Source organism: Calidris pugnax, unplaced genomic scaffold, assembly GCF_001431845.1.
Source record: "Calidris pugnax isolate Ruff unplaced genomic scaffold, ASM143184v1 scaffold95, whole genome shotgun sequence".
Classification (NCBI taxonomy): domain Eukaryota; kingdom Metazoa; phylum Chordata; class Aves; order Charadriiformes; family Scolopacidae; genus Calidris; species Calidris pugnax.
This window is the reverse complement of record NW_015090885.1, coordinates 7,183,307-7,201,734: the sequence shown is the minus strand read 5'-3', so window position 1 is coordinate 7,201,734 and position 18,428 is coordinate 7,183,307. Positions and strand designations below refer to the sequence as shown.

The 18,428-nt window shown below is 40.1% G+C and overlaps 1 protein-coding gene across 2 annotated transcripts in view; it reads left to right on the top strand.

Moving 5' to 3' along the window:
• Positions 1–18,428, top strand: part of CRYBG3 (crystallin beta-gamma domain containing 3) — an 83,800-nt gene that overhangs the window by 11,808 nt on the left and 53,564 nt on the right. For both annotated transcript variants that reach the window (XR_001412623.1, XM_014947247.1), the window contains one exon: positions 5,792–6,228. Coding sequence is in view for 1 of the 2 variants with exons in the window: in XM_014947247.1 (XP_014802733.1) it covers positions 5,846–6,228 (383 nt within the window). In the remaining variant the exon portion in view is untranslated. The remainder of the gene's footprint in view (positions 1–5,791; positions 6,229–18,428) is intronic.

Below are 18,428 nucleotides of genomic sequence, written 5' to 3'. Positions count from 1 at the left end.
AACATTGGTTGGTTGTAAAGATACAGAACTCATCTTTAACTTAAGTCCCCCCAAGACCCTAAGGCTTTGTTAATCTTTGGGGTTTTTGCTTTTTCTGATAATTGAAAAGGTATTATTTAGTTAAGACTAAATAGTTGTTGACAATGGTGGAACTCCTTGGTGTCGTCTCTATCGTTACTCTAGTTACTGACATAAATAAGGAAAAATCCACTTGGTGTGTTTTTTAAATCCGTTTTTCTAATGAACACTAGCAACAGTGGACTTTTAGGAGTTCTCTACTTATTGTGTATTTCACTGTCTGATGGTACTTTTTCCTGATTTTTTTTCCTAATACTATGACACTTTTCTTAAACAAGTCTTGTTCCTAATCTATGTCTCACGATGTCTGGTTCTTTTTCATTAGATTTCCATATGTATTGCCTCCCATTGGCTGAGAATGCTTAACTTCTACTCCTCACAGTAGTTAGAAAAACTAAAGCTTATTTTATGTGTGGATTTAATGTACCTCAGTGTGTCCTATTCTTTGCAAACAAGTGGGAGATAACACCAAAGATGCTTTAGCCTCCCAGAGAAGGGAAATCTGCTGAAACCCATCCAGTAGTGACTCGTGGGGATGTACTAGTCTGACAGCGACTCAAGCTGTTTCACTGCGGATTTTGTTTTAGCATATTGCTGTCCAAATTGAATGAGATGCTCGTAATTGTTAAACGCAGCCATCTTTGCTATGTTGACAGGTCAAAGCTAAGGCTAGGACCATAGCTAATTTTCCAGTATTAGAGGTAGCAATGCCTAAATGTGCTACTTTGTGCACCCAACGCTTTAATCTGCAACTGCTTCTACATGCTCTCAAACAGAAATCCTGGAGTGGTGCTGGGACCGTTTCTTAGCAGAGTAAATTGACACGTTGGGGTTAAATGGCTTGTTGAAGGCCCCTGCGGTGAATCAGTGGTAAGCCTAAAATCCTGAGGGCTGGCCATCTTCTCTCACAACTGCAGGTGGGACGGGGTGGTTAAAGTGCAGGAGCTCAATATGCAGAATGTCCTTCAGCAGCAGCTCCCCGTGCAGTAGGACAGATGGCCTGTGAGAGGTCTCCACGTGGCTGGCTGGAGTTTCTGCTTCATAATGAGCATTCGTTCATGGGGGCTGCAGTCTGAAATGTCTGGCTGTTGTGGCTGGAAGCTAATTCTTTGTTCATGGAGATCTGTGTTTTAATGCTGCTAATGTTTTCATTTCATTCACTTGTTAGGGCAATAAAATTCTTGGCAGGCGGACGTAACCCCTGCAGAATGAGAACCTCTGGCAGTTTGAACTTTTGCCATTCAACTGCTGAGAGACGGCGGCTACCAGGGCGGCTGTTCTCAGCTGGTAGGAGGCAAACCTGGCAAAGCAACCTTTCTTCAGCGTGCTGTTGCACCACCGGAGCTGCACTTTGGGGAGTCTCTTCACACCGATAGCAAGCCCTGTGCCTGAACACGTAGGTGCAGTTAGGCTTTGGGTGTATGTCTGTGCTACAGTCAGGTGTGGATTACAGCCTGCAAAACATACCTAGCCTACCGTTGAATAAATTAGCTCAGATAAGAATCGCGCTTGAGACATGACATTGTGGGCTTGTCTTCTGAGTCCGGGCTGCCAAACTTCTCTGCTCCAGCAAGGTGAGACTGCACTACCTGACTGTGCAGTAGATGCAGCTTCGGCTACCGCTGCAGTCTCTTCAGTCACCTGATTCAAGTCATAATCTTGTTTCACGCTCTGTCGAGCTTCCCCTCTGCAACAGCCTCATTGCGTGTGAGGTCGCAGCACCGTAGGATAATTCGGGTTGAAGGGACCCCAGGATGTCATTTAGCCCAGCCTCCTGCTTAAAGAAGGCTCAGCTATAAGGTCACACCAGGTTACCCAGGGCTTGCTCAGTGAAACTTTGAGTAGCAAGTTGCTAAAGGAATAAAAGCTAATTAAAGCTTTATGAAGTATGTCACAAGCAGGAAAGCTCACGGAGAGTGGGAAAGGGGAGGCGAGGGGAAGACTGATGACAGTCCATATGCAAAAGGAGCAGAAAGACAACACTATGGCAAGAAAACTTTTTTCCTTGCATCAGCAAGCATCTCAAAGGTAGGTTTTCATCCCAAAACTGTTGTTTGCGTGGTAAGCCTGATAAACCGCTCGGACTGCTGTGCCAGTGGAAGAGGAGTTTATTTTTTTTTTTAACCAATGACATGAAGTGTAACTAATGAGAGAGTCGCTGGTATTCTTCCAGTGTTCTGAACATCAAACTGCTCAAGTCTAATTGCAACGCAGATGCAACTGGTCTGTCAAGGTCAACTAAAGGCCCTAACTGTTAAAAACCGGTAGGATATACCAGGGAAATGATTACTTTGAGTATACCCTATGCCCATGCCTTTTTTTCTCTGAATATTTGTTGGGGGCTTCTGTCAGAGACAGGCTCAGAGAAAGGCATGGGAAATAATAAGTGAAAGTTATCGTGATGTTGCCTCGTGGAATTGTCATCACACTGCTGTGTTCGTCAGGCGCTTGTGCTCCTGCTGTGTTGAAGGCTTACTGGCTTTATAGGTCATGTGCTTTCATCTCTGTGATTTAAATGTGCCATTATCTTAAAATACAAACTCAAAATCTGTAGCATGAATGGTTTTGTTTGTATAATGCCTAAACAGTGGTTCAAACTTTGAATTGAGATTTTATGGGCACATGATAAAACACCAATAGGTCATGCTGTCTTTTATAGCAAAGGCAAAGAGGAGCAGGAGGGATAATATATGGAGAGTAGGATTGATTATATTGAAGGGAAGAAAGAAGGATTTGCATAGTTTCTGTGTTGGGACTTAATATCCACATATATCTTCAAGTAAGCACGGTGTAAATATTCTCCAGGGCATTTTTTATGCAAGATGCTATTAACCTTATGGTTAAAGGTATGGAAGGACCCTTTCATATTAAAACTTCCTGTTCTTTTGATTTACCAAAAGTTAAGTAACGAAAGGAAGATTAAAGAGAAAGGAAAGTCTAAATAGATTACTGTTTCTGGAAACAGAGACTACAAAACAGCTTTTCATGCAGGGCATGAATTATGCTTACAAAGCAGCAGCTCAGTCTTTACAAGCGTTATGTCTCAGAGCAGCTAGGGGAGGAATTTCACATGTAGCCATATTTGAAGTCTCAGTTCCTAATAGGAAAAAACCCCACTAGTTCCTGAATACAAATGACTTTAAAAAAAATGCCAAAAACCACCACCAAAAAACCATAATATTAAACTGTTGACAAGTTTTGAATGTAATAGTTTCTTTTATGGTTAATGCATTTAGCTGTTAACTTAGATGTAGTAATTAATATGGACGTTTATAGCCTATAACAATTATATCTGCAGAGAAAATAATAAGATTCGTATGCAATTCCTGTGCTGAGATACTCTTTTAAATCTGACAAATCTGTGTGAATGATACTAATTACAGAATAAGGAAAAAACGCCTTCCCTCACTTAAAGTTAAATCAAAAACTGGTATTGAAGAATGCTGAGGTATTAATCTGAGTGAGGGAAGAAACATGGAACCTTGAAGTTGACTATGATGAGTCATTCTTGTATTATCAAGTTTTGGAAATTATTTTTTCTCTTATTTCTGTTTTATATTTCCTTATGCAAAATACTTAGTTCCTCTGAGATGAAGTTATTTATTCAATAGATGCATCCCAGGTTTGCATGTTACTTGTATAGTTTGCCTTAGCACTGAAGATAGCAGCCAGCACTGTAGTACATCTGCAAGCTGTGTTGTTGTCGTCTTCATTTCCAGGGGTGGGTTTGGGTAGAGTTGACTTGTAAAGTAGTAAATCCCTGAATAGCACAGGAGTGACTACATCCCTTTGTGAGGAATCAGCTATTGGTTAGTGCACGATGTGGGGAAGCAGATGGGATTTGTCACAGGTACGATGAAAAAAGGCTGGAGTTTGACTTTGCTCACTTTTGAAAGTTTACTTAAAAGTTTAATGTGGATGTTTAACTGTCTTGCTTGTATGAAGAAAATAGAGGTTGTATGAATTTCTCAAGGGCAAAATAGTGCCACTGAATTTCTATCCTTGCATAATTCCATTTTCAATACATACATCTGATCACTTAATATTAAGTAATTGCATCTACTCTTTTTATGAAAAAGGTGAAAAAATATTGCTTGAAGATTAGAGGCCACTGCTTCAATATCACTAAATATAACTTGCAAGTTTTTAAGAAGGGGCCATTCCCCAAGGATTAAACTGTGTTCATTAAAACACTTTTTTTCACCATTAACATGATCCTAGATGGATTATTAACAAGCCTACTTGCTTGTTTTAGGTTACTTGAAATAAATATATCTTCAAGTTGAAATAGGATTAGTGACGTTTGAAAATAATAGCTTTCTGCTTAGATTGGATGGGTAGGTGTTATCCAATTTAGAGCAATTACTCTTACCCAAAGATATTGTTGACGCAATTAAAATTTGCATAGGACTTTTTGTTCACATTCTGCTTTCCCACTCCTGTTGAGCAGAATAGATTTCATCTAAGAAAAGCTTCAGTAACTTTTTTCTGTGTTAATAAACTGTTTTGAAACAGGGATTGAAATTACAGGGGTTGTACTGTAAAGATATAGCAGCAGTGGCCTATGGCACCCACTGAAAGGTGACGATGAGGGGGAGGAGCTCCCCAGAAAATTTTAGTCCAGGGAAAAAGCATTTGCAGATTGCAAAGCTGAAAATGTGGCTGCACGTGGTGTTTGTGAAGCCTACCAGGGAAGTTGCATCATCTTTTTGGGCAGATGGTCTTGGCCAAAGTAGCAAGGGCTTGGGCAGCGGTTCTTGGATCTGTAAGAGAAGCTGACACCAAGGAAATTCAAGGGCGTAAATTGGTGAGGAACAGAGCTTGTCTTGCCCCGGGAGCTACTTCTATGCTCAGCTGAGTTGAAGGAAGAAATGAACAGATGGTTTAAATGAGGTGAAGTACTTTAGTACTAATTATTGTCAGTTAGCTGATAGAGCTGACCAGCAGTTCGGAAGGTCGTGGATGCACAGGGGTTGTGGTGTGTAGGACTTTGGCTGTATAGAAGACTCTGCAGTTTGAGCACTGCAGACTACGGAGCTGTGTGAGATTCCAAACAGATTTGGAAATACAGCCGTGTGGTTAAGGTGCCTGTGGAGTTGAAGGAAAGCTGGCCAGAGGGTGCAACATGGGGTCGCTAGGGATAGCGGGTAGAATTAATCTCCAGCGTGTGAGCCGATTCATTTTATCCAAGTTCTGTTCTTTATTCTCCTGGTTCTTTTACAAGTGCAGGTTACCCTATGTTTAAGGCTATGTTATGTTTGTGTTTTGCTATGGTGTTCTTGAGTGCATTTGCAAGCTGAAAACTATTCATCTCACAAGTGCATATAGATTTGTTTGTAAAGCTGTGCTTTTTGGGTGGATTAGAGTCTGAAGTGTGGAAAATTGTTCCTTGCTTCTTCCTCTTTTTTTTCCCTGCAAGTTGAAGCAATTGTTTTTAGTCTGTCCTTCTATACTTTACTTCCACAGCAGCTGCTTTGTGAATTTTCTAGCCTATGTAGTCCTTTGGGCTTTTTGTAGAGTAGGGACCTTTTTAGTGCAAAAAGAGAAGAGAGAGCACAGGGCTTTGATCTTAAAATGAACCTTTAAACAACAGATATCCTGAAAGGAATACAATGCATAGGAGCAAATTAAAATTAAGGAATTTGGGAAAATTAAGGAATGTGGGAAAATGACAAGAAACATCTTCTTTATGTGTTTCTTATATTTATCTTAGGTTTGTCAGAATGAAGAGAAGAACCATTCCACAGAAGAACTTAGCAAGTCTGAAATGCAGGAGGAGCTGAAAAAGGCTAATAGTCTTCCTAGTTTGACTCCTGGAATCAAAACAGCAGATAAAGACAAACAACCCCGAGAAGGTTTTTTTCATTTTCTTGGAAGCTTATTTAATATTGCCACAAAATCTTCTGTGGTAGAATCTAAACCCTCCACCTTCCAAGATGAACCCAACAGATGTGAAAAGGATTTACAGAACACAAATACCCTTCCCGAGGGCATGCAGCCAAAACGTCCAAGAATTGAAGAGCCTATCTGTTCTACAGCTAGAATAAAAGAGGATTCTGTAAATAAAGATGATGCTATCTTAAATAATATCGGAAAAGATATCTCACAGGATCTGCAAGGAGGCTGGAAACGATCTGCAGATGCACAAAAGTAAGTTTTATAACTTAGTATTAAATACCTTAATGTGTGTGCCCAGAACTACGTTGTCTAAGTTCTGCTGACTGACAAATCACTGTCATTTCTAAAGATGGTTGGAGCGTCCCTGACTCAACTTTGTGCGAAATTCTAGTAGCAACTGATTTAAATAAATGAGAATTCAGTTGCAACAAAATACAACTTAAAAGAAGGTTTTCTAGAAGTCTCCTGACTATGGATACATCCAGTGTAGAACTGTTTTAAGTGTTAAGAGAGGTTAAAGATCTGGCATTTAGAAATACAATTAGTATTGTAGGTCTGCTTTTTAAAAAAAAAAGTGTAAAGAGCTTATTTCCATCCATATTGTGGGCTAAATAAAGGTTTGATGTTTGTCCTTTTTATAGCTCCCTAGTTCACTGGTTTTACTTCTCCAAGTAAGGTTTCCTTGTTTTTAAATTATCTTTCCTGGTTTATTTGACTTGGTGATTTTTGCTTATGTGTTTTGTTTCCTCTTGTTCTTTGGGGTTTTCCTGTAATGTAAAGAAAGTTATATAAAATACTCAATTAGCCTAAATATGGAACATCCTTAACAGTCCTGTAATGTTTCCAAAAAAGATTTGGAAAAAAAAAAAAAATGGTGCCAAGGGCACCAAAGTGTGTTTGAGAGTAGAAGAGCAAAAACATTGGCTGCGGTCCACACTGTATATTCCAAAATCTTTCTGACTGGGGCATAACGTAAGTAATAGTATTCCAAAAACATTTGTAGCTGTTATGCTGAATATTTGACTATGTGTAGGCCAGTACAGATTCTCAGTAGCGCCCAGGATATTTATTTCAAATGTAAGCTTAAAGTAATGATTTGTGGTAACCAGTAATTATATCGTAGTTCTGCTTGTTTTGCAGAATGGGACGATGTACTGAGAAGAAACACCTTGGTGTGGTTTTTTTTCTTTTAAGTTTTATAACTAATTTGAGTTATGCTCAGTGTATTTATCTATGGCATGTGGAATGTTTCACCTCCATATAGGAGGTCAGAAATTCCCAAAGTAGCCACTTAATGAATTTCACTTCCATACTGGGGATGTCTCCAGCGCTCTGTCCTTATTTATTATTCAGTAGACTAATGATTTGAGGTGTCTGTCATTCACCTTCATATTATAAATGTAATGGCTGATCAGGGTATGAATAGTTGATGTGATACCTATTCAGGTGAACTTAACAACTGTATTTCCACCAACAAAATACAGTACTGTTTGTAATTAATAGTAATAATAGAGGTTGTGTTCTTGTGAGTACTCTGGTTTGGTGTGTGACGTGGTCAACGGGTTTTTATTCCAGATTCTTGTCATAGTAGCACATCTGACTGATACTTTTTCCAAACTGCATGTTGCAGCCCAGCACCACCACTTCATTCACCACGATATAGAAGAAAATGTCTCCTCCCCGTAGTTGTTATCTGGAGAGACCTAGGAGCATTATGTTATTCAGTCTTAGTTCCTGAACAAACTGTATTTCTTAAAACCTGTTGGACAGGCTGGCTTGCTGCATCAGTGTCTTGCTGCTGTTTGCTGTTTCTGTAGTATACTCTGCAAACCGGCAGGTAAGTCACATGCCATTGTGCCAGGGGCTACACAGAGATATAAGAAAAGCCACTCCTTGCCTCAAAGAGAGCTTAGTCAAAGAGACAGTAGGCATTAATAGATCTTTCTCATTTTTTACTTTGTTCCATGTAGTTTCTTCCATATTGTATCTCAGCATACTTTCTGCTGTAGTTTCTTAAATGTTTGCTCTTTTTCTCATTCTCTCCGCCCACAGCTACTGATTGTGTTTTTCAGTGTGCAGTAGTAGTTTGTCATCTATGCAGGTGGTGTTTTTTTTCTTACTCCCCTCCCAACAAAGTCAGTCGTCTTATATGCTGTACTCCTCTAACCTACCTTCAGTCTCTCCTCTCTGGTCAGACAAATACAAATCTTGGAGACTCGGCTGAAGGCCCGGTATGGGGTGAACGTAACGTGACAATTGGAGCCTGCAATAAGTGGGTGAGAGGCAGCCATGGTCAGCCCTTACACAGTCTTTTTTTTTCCCCCCCTCTCTATTTCCCTGGCTGGTGCGCATCTTTCCTTCCAGTTAGAAACCTCTGACTGCTGCTGGCTTTTCAAAGTGTACGCATGAGCTGTGTTTGACTGTCCCCTTTTATTGATGCCTACAGGCCTGTGAGTAGGAGCAGTGGAAGTGACAGAATGTCTTGGGATTTTTTGTTTTGCTCCTCTGCTCATTTTGTACTGCTGCATTTGAGTAGGTCTTGAGCAGTGAACTGATAAGGTGCTGGGCAGCCTGTATGCACAGTTTAGAGGGTCAGATCCTCTCAGTCGTCCTTTGCTTCTTGCAGTGATTTTTATTAAGCCATTAATAAAAGCTTACAGAGTTCAGAAGGTGTGAGTATTAACTCACTGAAGCATCCTTGCTCTTTGCAAATATTTATAAGTTATTTTGGTTTTCGTGAAATCAAAGTTGCGTTTGGCTTTTTCAGTTGACAATGTTTTGACATTGTCCTATGTTGTTAGATAACCTATGCAAATCAGCATGGATACTTCTTAGTATAGTTTACCTGTCTCATGGTCAGGCAAGCATATAAAAATGTGTTGCTAGTTTGGAGATAGGCGTAAGTTGGTCTATATACACAATGAAGATTTTCCATGGAAAATTACTTTTTTATGTGGAAGAAAACTTGTGTGGGTTTTGTTGTTACTGCTGTAAAATCAGGCAAACATTAAACCAGTCATTTTCCTTTCAAACTGATTCTCAAAAGTATAGTGTACATTTTGCCCTTTTTGGCTCAGGATACAAATGAGTTAATCTCTGTAGCTTCTGTGTATGGTTTTCTATGCCTGACTACCCAATGTGAACTGTGTTTCTGAAGCAATTAGTTAAGAGAAATTAAAATGACAATTTGAAAGCAGAGGTTTGCACTGTTTACCTTTTTAAAAGTTTGAGTCAAGGATAGCTCTTTTTTATCTTGTGCAAGTGATTATGCCAAGATTATTCTCTTTTAGCTTATAAAAGTTTAAAGAATATAGAGCAGTTTTTTTTCTTTTCAGTACTAGCCAGCTTCTTTACTAAATATACTAACTGGCACTCATTTAGCATAGCTAAACTGTAAAAGTGCTCCTGATTGCTGATGATTGGCTAGGTAGTTTTGTAGAAACTATTAAGAAGAAATAGTTGAAAGTGGGTGCTAAAAGCACGTGAATAATGATGGGGATGGGGAAGATGTAGCACAAAAGGACAGGAAGGTCTGTGGATTCCGTGAAGGGAAGGGATGGTGTGAATGTGGTCTTTTGCTAATCTCTCAGAAGACTGGGTCCCAGAAGACAAATGCGACATGCTAGTCATCCATAGCAATTCAAAGGTACTATTGATTCCACTGATTGTTATATTAAACTGCAATTTTAGCATTTAATGTAGAGGAAAATTGAAGCTGAGAGCTTTACAGATCTCTAAGACCACGCTGTTTCCTTTGTCATGAGGAACATTTAAATTAATTCATTAATTCTAAACTACTGTTAAATATTAAATTAGACTTTATCTGTGGTTAGGGAGGAGGTTGCAATGATAAGTGAAAAAGGGACAGTTGTTAGATTGCATAATCCCCATTAGAGTTGTTTAGAAAAAGCAACAACCAAACCAAGCAATCTTTCAGAACTAAAATATCTACCAAATGGTCTCAGATTCCTCTACGAAGACAACTTTGTTAACCTTACATCCGTCCAGCAATGTTTTGCAAAATACAAGGAAATCAGACTGCTCTGATCTGTAGACTGAGGTTAATTTTGCCCTCAGTGGGAAGCCTGGCACTCCGGAGAGACTCAAGTTTCCAGGCCTTGAGCCAAGGAAAGTGGAATTCATGAGCTCAGTTTGTGGACTACATGTTTGTGAGGGACAAAAGGTGTCATGCTATTCCCCCATCAACGCTGGCTGGTTACTTCAGAGGTAATTGTACCTTAAGGACTTCTGCTTCTTTAATCCAGACATGACAAGCGGTAAAGGAGGAGCACGGAGGACAAAACCATGATAAATTTGGCAAAGTCTCTAGACCACAATTACTGTGGGCAGTAACATAATAATTGCAGCACTGAAGATGGGTGAGGAGAGTTGGACTAAGTCTCCAGTTATTGCAAACCTTAGTCTTCCGTTTGTCTCGAATGACTGAAGATTTCCTTGCCATTGAGAACTGAAGCAAGCAATTGGGCTTGCAGTGTCCTATGAAAGTTTAATGATGAAGGAGTGAGGTGGGTAAAATATAAAATACAGTTTTAAAGTAATGCTTATTCATGTCTAACTGCAAGAAAAAAGCAAAGTAATGTATTTGCTGCTAAGTGTAGAAAAATCTCCTACTGAAGTAAGATGGCAGCTTTTGTGTAAAATAGTCCCCAGTGGCAGAGGGGTAAGTATAAAAGTGGAAAGTTCACGTTTAGTTTTAGCCTTTGCACTCCTCTTAATGATACTAAAAGCCAACCTTTAACTGATGAAGCCTTTAAAATAAAACCATGGAACAGTAGTTATGCACTTCACCTAATTTCTCACTGCTGAAAGCCTGCCTGAGAGAGATCAAGATTTCATAAAGTAGGTGACAAATAAAACATGTGTTTGCCCCTATTATTTTTCTTTCCTATAATGTAAATTTTTTTCACTTGCACATATTGCCTTTCACTAACAAGCAACAATTTAGCTGAAGAATTGAAGCTCTTTCAGTAAGGCTCCTGAGAATGGACTTCTGCAGTGCATATTTACCATCTTCTCAAGAATACCAGTCATGGTAATAAGCAGTATTTTCTCCAGGTGACTGGGAACACCACTCTGACAATTTATTTTCCTTTTTTTTTTTAACTCCAGAAAAAAAAAAAAAAAGAGTAATGACCCAGATCTGTTCTGTTGACTGCTTGCTATTTGCTTGTCTTTTAGTAGATTTTTGTATTTTTGTGGTGTCCAGTAACAGTAAGTGGATGTTGGGTATAGTGATGTGCAAAACTTGTGAGACAGCACAGTTTGTTCTGGAGTTCAGCAAGAAACCTTATTGCATTGCGGAATGTGGTTGATGAGATGAAAATCAAAGTTGCACCCACTCTAAATGCTTTGATTATAAAATCCTGACCATTGGTTAAGATGCTAATACCCCAGTTTGACAAAATACGTAAGATCCTGGCATGTCCCTACTGTTACGGCCCTTGTGGACTTAAAAGTGAGAAAGAGCTCCCAACCCCACAACTGCAAGGACTTTCTAACCGTAGCTAGTAGAGAAGAGAGGGTGATTTCAAAGCAAATGCTCAAAACAGTATGCTTTTGCACTTTGCACCCTACCAGGAGCCAAGTCTTCATAGTAGTTTAGCAAGAGTATTGCAAGCTGTTTCATTCAGAAAGGCAGCTAGCTTCAAGGAGAGACAAATTTCAGACTGTTTAGAGTTCTGTGTTATAGCTTGTTGGGTTTTGTGAGGGTTTTTTGGTTTGTTTTGTTTTAGTCTAGTAAACCTGTTGCTATACATCTGACTGCATAGTATTTCCTATCTTAGAACTGTCACAAATCCTGCCCTTTTATTTTGCTCTGTTAGAAATACATCTGATAAAATCCTTTAGGTCTACATAATTCTGATTAATGTAATTCTCTTTTGTGTTACTGTTCAGATGCAGGCATGTAGTGATACAGAAACAGCCCTTAATTTGGCTGATGGATTGCACATTGTGGTTTTGATTCAGTCAGTAGTGGCAGGATTCATCTTTCCCTACCGGTGCCCTTGACAGACAATCAAGAGTCAATGAACGGAAATTGAATTACTTAATGTCAAGCAATGGTCTCACTAGGTAATTCCTGAGGAATAATATAGAATAGTGGGTATGCTGCTGGTGCTGTATTTATTGAAATCAAATCCTCTCTGTGGTCAGACCCATGTCCTTCTGTGTAATTGCCTACCCAGGGCCTATTTTACATACAGGACCTGAACATTTAAAACCGTAAGTGTAAACACAGCATGGCAGTGTCCATCGATTTTTGAAAGCATGTTGGGTGATACCAGTAAAAAGGAAGCAAGAGCACTGTGTTGATTACTTTATTATAATAACACCTGCATAAAGACTCTGACTGTACAGACAATTATGTATAGTTATATAGTAATATACAACCTGTCAGAAACGAGAGAGACAGCTGTTTCCCTTCGTAGTAAGAGATTGTCTTGGTGGTGGCTCTGGGGAACACCAGGACAGCTCTGGACCTGGGGTGGTTCTGCCAGCATGTGCCCTGCATGCCTGCAAGCACTGCTGTTTGGACCCAGATTGATTACTTTTGGTTTTAATTCCCTGATGCACTTGAATTCCACGGGCACTTGAAGCAGCACAAGGAGGAACGAGGGGTAGAGGTATGCATCTTGGTGTGGGGAAATGGAGGGAGATGTAGTAATTCATCTTCTGATGGCTTTTTGGCTTCTGCCTTCAAAAACCAACCATGGAAGTGGTAGTGTTCAGTTGCAGCTGATCAGATGAACGGGGAGTAATTGCTGAGAGAGACCTGCTACTGCTTGAGAGGGGAGTATAAAAGATGTGGGTAGCTCCACCCTTGTAGGATAGTCAAATATGGCCCAAAATTGATGTGGAAGTCTGTCCTGGGGAAGGATCAGGATCATCCTGCCCCTAATTCTGTTGGTGAACTGTGGATGGAAGCCTTCAGCCTGCAGGGTTTACTCAAACTCCTATGGAAGGATTTAGTGTTAGGTCACGTAAGAAAAGGGATTCATTATTCTTAAATCTCTTCTTCCAGACACATCTCTGTGCATAGCTTAATCTGAACAAGGTGCTCTTTAACAGTACTCAGAGACTTTCAAATTTTGATGAGAGCCCAAGCCTATGTGGGACAGCTGAGACCTTGTTGAGGTAGGTGCTGTGCTGATTTAGCTGCCTGTTCCAACAGTGGGGTGGCTGAGTTTCAGGGCTCTGCCGTAGGAGAAATGCAGGCCCAAGCCTGCCTGCCAGAGAAGGGTACCTGCCCAGAGCTGGGATGTGGGCCAAAGGAAGGGTTCTTGTTGGCACGAAAGCAAAGATTTCTGTGTTCCTGAAGGATGAAAGCTTCGTAGTTTAAGAGCAATTCATAACAGATGCATGATGCAAAATTGAGTTAAATTAATTAAGCTGAAAATTAATTCACTGGGTTGTTTTTTCCACTGAACTTTTTAAATAGGGTTTTTCAACTGTTTACATTTTTACAGTGTTATTTTGAAGTTAAGGAGCTACCTGCAACGTAATTCTTCAGGCCTCCTAGGCTTTTGCTTGTCAGTAAGGGCTTAATCCTCACACCTTCATCTTTACTGTTATTGGGGTGGCAAGTAGCATCGGAGAGGGGCATCACTGGGTTCCGCTTTAAGTAGGCGGTTGGGCTGCTAGAACTTCACATAGTCATCTTTGGTTGCCTCTTCAGAGCACACGCAGCACCTGTATAACACTCAAGGCGAGTCTCAGTCTAATCTCCTGCTGATACATCTGCCTGACTCCCCTTGGCATCAGTCTTTGTGAAAGGGAAGAATAACTTCCTTGTTTCTGGCATCCTGCTGTCAAATTCTTTGGTTTCCTTAGTGCATCTGAAGCTATGCTTTTGCTTGAGAGTAGAGGGGTGTCCTAGCTTTAATTCTTCATTATGTATGAGGACAGGCCAAGAGGAGTGGCTTCCTTCAGCCTTAGGAAGATAAGGCTAAGGGGAGACCTTACTGCTGTCCTCAGCTCTCTCATGGAGGCCTTAGAGGAGACGGAGGAAGACTCCTCTCAGAGACATGCGCTGTTTGGTGGGACAAAAGGCAATGGGAACGTGGGATATTGGAAAAGGTATCATGAGGGGTGGCCAAATTCTGGGGCATATGCACAGGACTCCTGTCCCAAGGCCCCTCCTCAGAGGTTTTCGGAAGTGGTAGGACAAGGCCCTGAGCACCCTGGTCTGGTTGGCTCAGCTTGGAGCAGGGACAGAACTGGGCAATCTTCTGGGGTACTTTCCAGCCTGTCTTACAGCTCTGTGTCCAAAGGCGAGGCCATCTCTCACATGGTAACTTTGTGCCATTCAGCTTCTGAATGCGATTAGCTTTTTGTTGGGATTCGCAGCATCTTGTAACCCCTCCTCACGCATCAGCGTGAGGCACTATGTGGCAAACTGCTGCAGAGGCTGTGCAGGCCGTGCTTGTCCATGCTCCCTGGAAGAGGCAGGTCAAAGGCGTTAAAGCCCCTGAATATCTGAGTGTGACAGAGGAGAAGGGAGGGAGAGCTGGTTGAACTATCCGGGGCATGAAGGGTGACAGTAGCAGGTAGGTGTCCATGGATACTTCCCACCGGTACGGGGCAGAAAGGTCAGCTGCTGCTGGGTACTGGGGAAAGATGGCAGTGAAGAGCTGGGAGTGATCCCAGGCCCTTCGTGCTGGTCTTGGTCCTGCAGCTGCTGGTGTTTTGGGTCAGCCTTGATTTGTACTTTCTTCCTTCACACTCAAAGAGTAGGATTACTTTCCCAGATGTAGAAGATAATCAAGAAGTAGTACCATGAAGGGCAAGGGGAAGGAAAAACATTCCTTGCTAGGTCACAGAGACTACATTTGGTTTTATTAAAGTTGTCATTGACTCTTAATTGTCCTTACAGAACATTGGCTTTCAAATTTCCTGCAGAATCAACTGTGTGCAAATCACTTTGTTCAGCCAAACTTTTGACCTTTTGAAATATACATTTTGAAGTCCCAGGACACTAGGTATTTCAAACTTCAGATTTAAATCATGAAGCTATCCCCTCTGGCTAAAAAATAATTTTCTTTCATCTAAGTTGTATATGGCAACTTTTCAGTTAGTCCACAATGTCTTTTTTTAAGTAAGGCTTTTATTTTTTCCATTTATGAAGATCTGACATGAGTGTAGAAACCAGCTGGCTGGATAAGTTGGATTCCACCAGAAAGTTTTTCAAAGTGACTTTAAGACAGTTGTTTTCAGACAAAGGACCTTAACATAATTAAAAAAAAAGTTGTCAGTTAAGTATGCAGTAGGAAAAAAGCTAAGTGGAAAAAATTAAAACAAACAATAGCATAATTTTAAAGTAGTCAGGGAGGGGTAGTCGGGAACCACAAGAGACGTACTGATTTACATCAGTGATTTTCAGCGTGTAGCCTGCAGATCTCTCTGCTCTGGCAGCTGCTTCTAAAGGGTCTATGAGAGGAGATTAGGGGCAACATGCACATATATGTGTGAAAAAGTAAGAGACTGCTGGGTTGTGGAGAAAATATATAGAAGAGTGAGGTATGAGGAAGAAAATGGTTATTGCATGTCTTGGGAGAGCCAAGTGTTGTATGGTGCAGAAACAGGCCAGCCAGCAGTATGCTTACGCTTCGGCACTGCTGAGCCTGAGCCTAGTGAGCCTGGAGCTAAGCAGGGAAGCTGGATGTAAGGGTTTTCTAGCGTGGATGTCATGCTGTACAAATGAATTTGTGCTGCCTGAGGATCTCAGGTGCGGTACCCATGTAGTGCTGTATCATGCTGTATGATCTTCCTCCATATTTTTGAAAATAGTCTAGGGTTGTCTGCTTTCTACATTATTGTAGGTTACAAATACGAAGATTGGAAGGGTCACCATCTTGATGACATACACTTGAAAAAGATGCAAACAATGTAGTCTTAATGGATGCACTGAGATGAGACATTCTAGGTAGTAGGTTTACTCCTGCTTTAGGGCTTCAAAACTAACAAAATTGTTTTATAACTATTGCCACTTTTTGGGCAAGTTACACAAGATGTCTGTCAAATGAGACGTCAGAAAATGTTCATCTCTCCTTCTCGAGTTAGCCCCCCCTTGAATTTCTTATTTCTCTTTCAGAATAGAAGAAATCTCTACAAGTGCCTACTTTTGACAAATTTAATGTAACTCATGTTGACATCCTCTCTTGTTGCTGTCAAACAGTCTTTTGTGAAACTGAATTAAGGCTTTATAGGGAATTGAATAGCTTCCTGTGAAGAATGGAAAGAGGGAATCTTCCAGTATTTGAAATATATGACAGAATACACACTGGGTTCTGTGTATAATCAGGCTTTCATCTGTATCCTCAAATGAGTTTAAAAAAAATAAAAGTTGCAAAGAGTTTTTAAGGTAAGTCCTGAACTGACATATTCTTTTGGTGATCAGAAATGAATTGTTACTTAAAATGTCTATGAAACAAGTCTCTAGTGACACTTTCAAAAGATTTTCTGTGACACAGGCTGCTTCTAAATCTGTTTCATAAGACTTACAGTTGAATTGCTGCTGCCACATAGGAACATGGGTGTTCATTTTTTAAATGTCTTGCTGTTACGTGTGAGCTTTCAGATTGAACACGCTTCTGTGTGCTCTAAAAGTAAATGCATTAGGACTAAAAGTTCTCTTTGCAATTTTTTTATAATATACTGAGTAGCAAATTCTTTATCAAAGGTCAGAGATCTTGAAGTTGCCATGTCTGTGGAGGAGAGGTTGGTTCCCTCTTAAAATAGCATCTACTGTAGAAAGTCTTGGTAGAGGCAAGTCTGCAGGAAAGCGGAGCTGTGTGTTAGGAGACACTGGCAGAGGGCAACTACTGGATGAGGCTCTGCAAGCTGAAGCAGTGCTTCAGCTAGTCAGGATTGAGTTTGTGTACAGAGGTCCATAGGGCAGATTGCTCTGAGTCTTGCTCAGAATTCATATTGATCAACCGGGGCATAAAATTCCCCCAGAGGACAAATGGAGAGCAAAAAGAATTGGGAAAAATTATAATAGGCAAAGAGAAATTTCTGAGTATGTTTGTTTTTCCTGAGCATGTGTTATAAATGGTATAATTTTTTGTTGGGATTTATGGCTCAAATCAGCATGACTATAGGACCCCGTTATGTAGGGTTCTCCTTGTCATCCCTGTATAGATGGTATTCTGTAAATTTACCTTATTCGTCCTATTTCTGGATGCTTTGGATTTAAGAATTGCTGAGTTCATGGGGGAAACTTGAAGGCAAAGTTGGATGCGGGAGACAAACACAAGGACATTTTCAAGGTTTGTGTCAAGCACAGGTTCTTGCCACGTGTTTATACATAAATTCTGAATTCTTCCCACTGCATATCAGACAAAATATCAACAGCAGGATGAAAGATGCTCAGCAAGTTAGTTGTCATCAAGCTGTTTATTAAAGAAAAAAAGTCTTGATAAAAGTGCTGATAATGAGTCTTTGGTGCATCGCAATACCATCACTGTGCTCACTTTAAACGTGTATCATTACAGTTTTCATTTTCAGGAATCCATAAAACTTTTTTGTGGATTGGTACCAACCTGTGTTCTGCTTGTTTTCTTGAAAGAAATTTTGTCTGGATTCAGGGTGGTCGTAGGTCTACTTTTATTTTTGAGGTTGGTCAAAGTATGGGAGAGCTGATGGATTTTGTAAAAGATTAATAGTGATTCTTTAAAACATTTTGATCCCATTCTGACTTACCAAGTAACCTCTCCTCTTCCAGCTAAGGTTAATTCTGAATGAGAGCATGGTCAGGTCTTACGTTCTGAAGACTTACTTTTAATATGGCTGTGAGTGTTTGATGATGAGTGAATGTAGTGTACTTTAGAAATCAACAAATCCCTTCCCTAGGACTTTAAGGATCCCTGGAGCTTTGGAAAATATTTTCTAATGTAGAAGACAGTTTTCTGTAATTTTTTTTTAAAGGAAAAAAAAAAAAATTCATTTGTTTTTTTCTCTTCTACCCTTTCTCCTGCTGTGTTTTGTTTTTTTCCACTCAGAAATGTGTATGTTTCTTTGAAGAGGTGTGAACACTGAAGACAGCAGCTTAAACAAATGGTGTGTGTATTTAGGAGCTACCACTGTTGGTACCTCTGGAAAACAAACTAGTGCTATAGAAGATTAAGTATTAGTATTTAACATTGCAAATGCTTGGGAGACGTGGTGTTTATACACAAATTTCCTGTTTCCTCTGTAACTTAATATACCTGGCTAATAAAACCTATAGTGACATTCTGCTGTGGCCTCCACCAGGGAGTAAAATGCATTTCATCCCAATACAAATTTAATTTTTAAGTTCTCATGATATTTAAGTTCCCATATTTTGGCATTAGTCTAAATATACCTGGCAATGTAAAACATGCACATAAATGAGTGTTTATATCTCTAATGTTTACATATATGAATAATTTTGCTTTTAGTGTGTTTATACT